The sequence below is a fragment of the Merops nubicus genome, unplaced genomic scaffold (assembly GCF_000691845.1).
Source record: "Merops nubicus isolate BGI_N331 unplaced genomic scaffold, ASM69184v1 scaffold32615, whole genome shotgun sequence".
Lineage (NCBI taxonomy): Eukaryota > Metazoa > Chordata > Aves > Coraciiformes > Meropidae > Merops > Merops nubicus.
In genome coordinates this window covers 1-6,091 of record NW_008610849.1, presented here as the reverse complement: position 1 = coordinate 6,091, position 6,091 = coordinate 1, and the positions used below count along the sequence as shown (strand labels likewise).

The following is a 6,091-nucleotide window of genomic DNA, read 5'->3' as shown; positions in this document are numbered from 1 at the left end:
AATTTTTTCTTCACAGTTAATTGAGCACTAGCTTGCATATCGGAGTTAGTTTAGTTTGTATAGAGGTGGTTGTTACCAGGTAACACAAGGCAGAAGGAATCGTTGGCCCATTTTAGCTTGGGCTGAAGGTTTTACCAACACAGACGTGTGGAACTGCCTTTCAGCTGCTACTGATGACTTCTGAGATAGGGGAGCCCGCTCCTTTTTTAGTAGGGATGCTGGAAGTCGGCTTCATAGATGAAATTGTTTCAAAAGACTTGTGGGCCTCCTTGTTGGTACTAGTAAGTGAAGAAGTATAGTCCAGCAATGCCGTAAGACAGGGAAGCTGTGATCGAAGGTATTGATTGGATTCTTTACCTCTTTTCCTGGAAAAATATTACAAATGCAATTCCTGATTTCTTTCCAGAGCATGCCCAGGGAAAACTTGAGAATGAGTTAGAAGACAGAAAACAATGTTTGCCCGCTTCATCCTATTTGATCAGCACAATGCTGTTCCATAGAGAACCTTTGTTTACTTTCTAAGGAATTTACTTTTTAGAATTCTTCAAAGTACAGGATAATGATTAAGACAATTTAAAAGCATTATTTCTTAGCGAGTAACAGTTCCTCACTTGGTTACAATTCAAATCCACATTAAATTAATCCTGAAGCTTGTTGAAGAGTCTGTAGTAAAAATTGCATTTTTATATTTACAGAAATTGATAATAGCCTTCCATGTTTTCAATTTGTTTTAAGTACTTCTGGTTTTATATTGCTGAGCTTTTTAATGGTCCTTTATCTCTTTCTCTAGTGGTACATCTGCAACACAGAACAGTTGTCTGAATCCCTTCAGCCTGTTTTTGTCCAGAGTTACCTTGACCAAGGAACACAGCTCTTCTTAAACAACAGCATTGAGAAATCAGGCTGGCTGTTTATCCAGCTCTATCACTCTTTTGTCTCCTCGATTTTTAGCCTCTTTATGTCTAGAACATCTATCAATGGGTAAGTGAAAAGTCAATCTTAGGAAAATAAATACAGTTTGGTTTTACAGTTCAAGTGTTCAGCCCTACCCTTCGATCTGGCAGCTTTTCTTGAATTTGTAGTTTTCCCTTTGCCAGTCTTAACAGATCTGAAATGCCCTCCTGTGCTTCCCTCTTAACTGAGAAATGCCATTTCCAGTGTGGGGGAACAGAGGAGGTAGCTGCAATTAAAAAGAGACAATTGAAGGACTCTAATTGTATTTTATAAGTGTTACTTGTATAAGTTTCCTTCTGAATAAGAGAGTGTTCTGTGTGTTAGACAATGTATCCCTCTTCCCTCTGCTTTCCTTCCCCCCTGCCCTTTACCTGCTGCCATACCTCTGTCAGTTACTGTTGTGTTTGGCCTTTTTGACAGTGGCTGTATCCAGTCAGTTCTGTGTTGCATCTAAAACTGTACTGGCAAGGGTATGCACCCCCATTGCAAACCTAGGCAGGTTTTTAAACAGTGCAGAAGTTGGCTGAATGGCGTGTCTGGTAACACTAATGTCAAACAGAATTCTGTCCTTTCTCTTATTCTGTAAAACTTAATTTCGCCTCCATTTGTGTGTAAGATGTAGTTGAACAGATAACTTCTGACATAGCTTGCTTGACCGATGAAACATCAGGAAGGCACGAAAAGAGAAGTTTATAAAACAATATTCTCCTAGTCCTGTCGCATCAGGTCCCTTTGGTGGCTGCAGGTTTGTTTATGGGTGCTTTAGTATTGTTTCAAAAACAGTCAGTGCCTCTTTTTGCTCAAGTCACCCCATCCAGACATAAGTTTAATAGCTTATCAGTTTTGACCTTAGGAGGAGTGCCTTTTGTTACATTTACCTGGTTTCTCCACCATCCCCACCTCTTTACCTTCTACATATTTCTGCAGAGTCTGATATGAGGATAATAGCTGTCTACTAAGGCTAGAAAAATAATATTTTTCCTTATTCTCTAACTAGATTATGAGCTTCCCTATGGTGTTCTTAGTTACTTGTAGCTTTGTATAAGGGTTCCTTTGGTCTTCTCTTCCTTTCTCTTCCATTTTTTCTTCAAAGGCTCTCCAGCGCTTTGAATAACACCTCATAGTGCTGTTAGGAGTAATAGCTATGAGCCAATTATACAGTGTGGAGTGACACAGTCATGCTGCACGGGGGCTCTCCTTAGATTGGCTGTATTCTTTTTGGGTATATACATTTAATATCCTGCTTTCACTTCTGTATGACTTTGTATACTCTATCCTTTTGTTTTGTTTATATGGGTTTTAGTACAGTCAGTCTTTCCTAAACCACCTCCTTTCCACATTTTTTTTTTTATTCAATTCTTTTTATCTTTGTTTACCTTTTTTCCCCACTTGAACATCTCTGTTCGTTGTCTTTAAGTTTAACCTGCTACCTAACATTAGACTGAAAGCAGATAAATACTATTCTTTAAACTATTACTGACCAGTTTTTTCCTCTGCTTGTTCTCCTAACCCTTTCATCTCTGAATTCTGCTACAACAGCTGAAATCTGTCACTATGTAGTCTTCAAACAGTTGCGGGTGGGGATGTCATTGACTTGATCCATAAAGAATCCAACTGTCACCTCTACCCAATTCCTTAATGAGTTGCCTATTTTCTATTCCACAGCTCTTCATATTGAATGCAGGATCTGCAGATAGCAGCAAAAGCCATTGTAACGTACAATTAAAACGATACCTTCTGCCTCTCCAGCAGTTACCCCCATCCTTTCTCTAAATCTGTTCCCTGGCTTCCCTCCTAGTTCCACATCCTAGTCCTCACTCATTGTGCAGACTTCTGTGTCCACAGGCATTTTATTTCCTTTGCTATTTCATCTTTTTTTTTTTTTTTTTAAGGTAGGTGGCAGAGACTCAAATCTGCAAATGTGACAAATAAGGCTCAGCCTTTATCTTTCCCTCTCTTTCTCTCCTTCCCCCCCTCTTTTTTTAATGCAGCCATTTTCTTGAACTGCACCCCATGAGCTCTTCCTTACCTAATCAGATTCCTCCTGAAGTCATAACGGCTGTAACTGCGTGTGGCTGCGTGTTTGATCTCTGACAAGTGCAAGGCACATGAACTGGATTTAAATCTATCTGAGCAGTGCCCTTGTCTGCCATTGCGTGTGACTGGTTGCTGCCAAAGCACATTCTAAATTACCTCATTGTCATTTCTGTTAAAGTTTGTACAAAAATGGTCATTTCTCAATTTTACATTTCAGGCTGCTGGGAAGGGGCTCAATGTTTGTATTTTCCCCAGAACAATTTCAAAGACTGCTTAAAATAAATCCAGAATGGAAATCCCACAGACTTCTCGATTTAGGGGCTGGGGATGGAGAAGTCACTAAAGTCATGAGTCCTCACTTTGAAGAAACCTATGCCACTGAACTGTCTGAAACTATGATATGGCAGCTTCAGAAGAAGAAATACAGGTATTGTTCTGAATGCTTCCTACATCTTCTATATCAGACATTGCAGCAAAGTTATCTATTTGGAATACTTAATAAATGTTCAATGTTTTCAGTCAATTCCTCTATTGTTTCACCATTATGGAAAAGGTTAACCTGTACAAAAGCAAGAAAACAAACACATCTGATGTTCCCTCTTACCTGTGCTTTTGTTACATGAATGTTCTGTGTTATCAGCTAAGACGAAATAAGCAACGACCTATTTGTCCAAAAATTCTCTAACCAAAGAAGTCTTTTTCTTCATAGCTTGTGTAAATTGCTTCAGTGAAGGGAGTCAGGAAGATGCAATTCAAATGAGCAGTCTTAACTGAACGGTCCAAAATTGCAAGAGAGACACAAGCACTGCAGAGAAAGCAAACTGATGCCTGGAAATAGGGATACCTCAGTAATCTTTATCTGTCTAATGCCACGGCATAGACAACTGTGTAAAGATTCTTCTGTTCTTTCTGTGTTTAGCTCCTATTGTCAGGACTGAATAATGCTTAGTAACAAAAACCTCAGCTCTTTCAGAACTCTGTTCATGCACTCCACCACAGCTCCTGGAGGTTCTTGCAGGCAGCAGATCCAGTTGTGTTGAGTGATGGTTAGTGTTTCAGGCACCATATCCCAAGACTCCAACCCAAGGAATGAGGGAACTGTGGATATCTTTTCTTCACCTGTCTTTGAATGGAAATGTAACAGCTACTTTGCAATACAAGTTCGCACACTGGTAAATCAGAGTGGGTAGAAGGCAGCATGCCATTAATCACATTTCAGCTTTGTAGTTCCTTGAGAAGTACCTTCAGTTTTATTCTAAGACAACACTTTGTTAATACCTGGGGTTTTGGTTCTTGTCTCCTTTATTGCCGGATGCTTTTAAGGCAATATAGAGGTTTGTATGGCTGGATATATAGCTGTGCCCATTGTTAATTTAGTTTTCTTTTCCAGAAGACGAGAAGGACCATGTCTGTCTCTTATTGCCTAGGTGGCTGACCTTACCTGCATTACCAACACATCCATAGGGATTTTTGTCTTCAGTGGTTCTCTCTGAACTCAGCTTGTGTTTAACAGCCTTTCTTTCCCTTTGTAGGGTGCTTGGTATAAATGAATGGCAAAACACAGGATTTCAGTACGATGTTATCAGCTGTTTGAATTTGCTGGATCGCTGTGATCAACCACTGACTGTGTTAAAAGATATTAGAAGTGTACTGGAGCCAACTAGAGGCAGAGTCATTCTAGCATTAGTTCTGCCATTTCACCCATATGTGGAAAATGGTAAGTACAAAGATTAATACCTATTTAGTCAGGTAAAGAAAATGTTTGTACGTTATAGTATCTCAAATTGAATGTTTAATAAATAATTACCATGTTTGTATTTGAGTTTTACAAATAACTTGTATGGTACATGTTCAGATGTATGAAATCATAGGTAAATAGGCCACATGATGTAAGCTGTTTTCTTAATTCCTCAACATACATTGTTGGCACCACCAAAATATTCAGCAGGTTGGCACATTTGAGTCGTGTTGGAGCAAATGGGAAAATTGGTCTCTGATTAGGGCCCTCTGCTGCTGTCACATGGGTGACCCCTGCTGAGCAGAACCATCACCACTGTCTGTAATGCTGAACAGAGCAGTTCTAGTCAAACCGTTTCAAGTGTTACAGGTGAACTGCACCCAAAAATTCATAGACCTGTAGCATTTAAGGTTGGCACATTTGAGTCGTGTTGGAGCAAATGGGAAAATTGGTCTCTGATTAGGGCCCTCTGCTGCTGTCACATGGGTGACCCCTGCTGAGCAGAACCATCACCACTGTCTGTAATGCTGAACAGAGCAGTTCTAGTCAAACCGTTTCAAGTGTTACAGGTGAACTGCACCCAAAAATTCATAGACCTGTAGCATTTACTTCTCAACAGGAGCTCTCAAAGGAAAATACAGACCCTTGCTAAAACAAAGTATCAACCACTCTATATTATATTAGTGACTGGAAAAAAAAAGTAAAATCCATTGCCAAAACTCCATTAATTTCCACCGTTGTATTTTAAATAAATACACAAGAGGTATTCAGGTGAATCTGTTCTTATGACTGAACTTCAAAAGAGGTTAGAACCCCTTTTTTTTTTTTTTTTTTTTTACATGCCTGTGATTGTGGATTCAGGTTGAGGCACTTTAAAGAAGGTTTGAATTCCAGAAGGCTGGTGTTTGTCAGTCATCAATTGGACACTGGCACTCCTGAAGTGCTAAGGCTTCTCTGTGCAAAGTCACGTATGCCCAGGAAATACAGAGCTAATAACTCAGTGTTCTGCCAATAGCAAATGCATCAAACTGAATAGGTTTTCCTCCTTTTATATGTCAGTGGTATTTGAGCATATAACTCTGTAAGCATTCTGAAAAGTACTGTGTCTTAAATGAGATGCAGGGGTTGAGCTACACATCTGAATAGTATTTCAAGCATATTTTGTTACCACTTAACTGTTCCCATAGTGTGGAACAATATGGTTTCCTCTTGTAAAAATTTCTTTAAAATCCTGAATAACAGCAGTGTCTTTCTGGCCTTTTTGTGTGTGCCGCAGTTTGGGGTCAGGGCAGCCCCAGAACCGTAACAGATGCTCTCTGTTAACCCCTTCCCTAACCCTGGAAGGGAAAGGGAATAAGGGAG

At 39.7% G+C, this 6,091-nt stretch overlaps 1 protein-coding gene across 1 annotated transcript; it reads left to right on the top strand.

Moving 5' to 3' along the window:
• The first annotated feature begins 215 nt into the window (after positions 1-215).
• METTL9 (methyltransferase like 9) lies at positions 216-4,725 on the top strand. The gene is made up of 4 exons (XM_008941039.1): positions 216-281; positions 791-981; positions 3,209-3,418; positions 4,524-4,725. Exons 1-4 carry the CDS (start codon positions 216-218, stop codon positions 4,723-4,725), a joined length of 669 nt encoding a protein of 222 aa, XP_008939287.1.
• Positions 4,726-6,091: the final 1,366 nt, after the last annotated feature.

Excerpts from the sequence above, each read along its gene's own strand:
- METTL9 (XM_008941039.1), top strand. The coding sequence starts at position 216 with ATGCTGGAAGTCGGCTTCATAGATGAAATTGTTTCAAAAGACTTGTGG. Across the intron at positions 282-790 it reads GGGCCTCCTTGTTGGTACTA|TGGTACATCTGCAACACAGA; the intron begins GTAAGTGAAGAA and ends CTCTTTCTCTAG. Across the intron at positions 3,419-4,523 it reads CTTCAGAAGAAGAAATACAG|GGTGCTTGGTATAAATGAAT; the intron begins GTATTGTTCTGA and ends TTCCCTTTGTAG.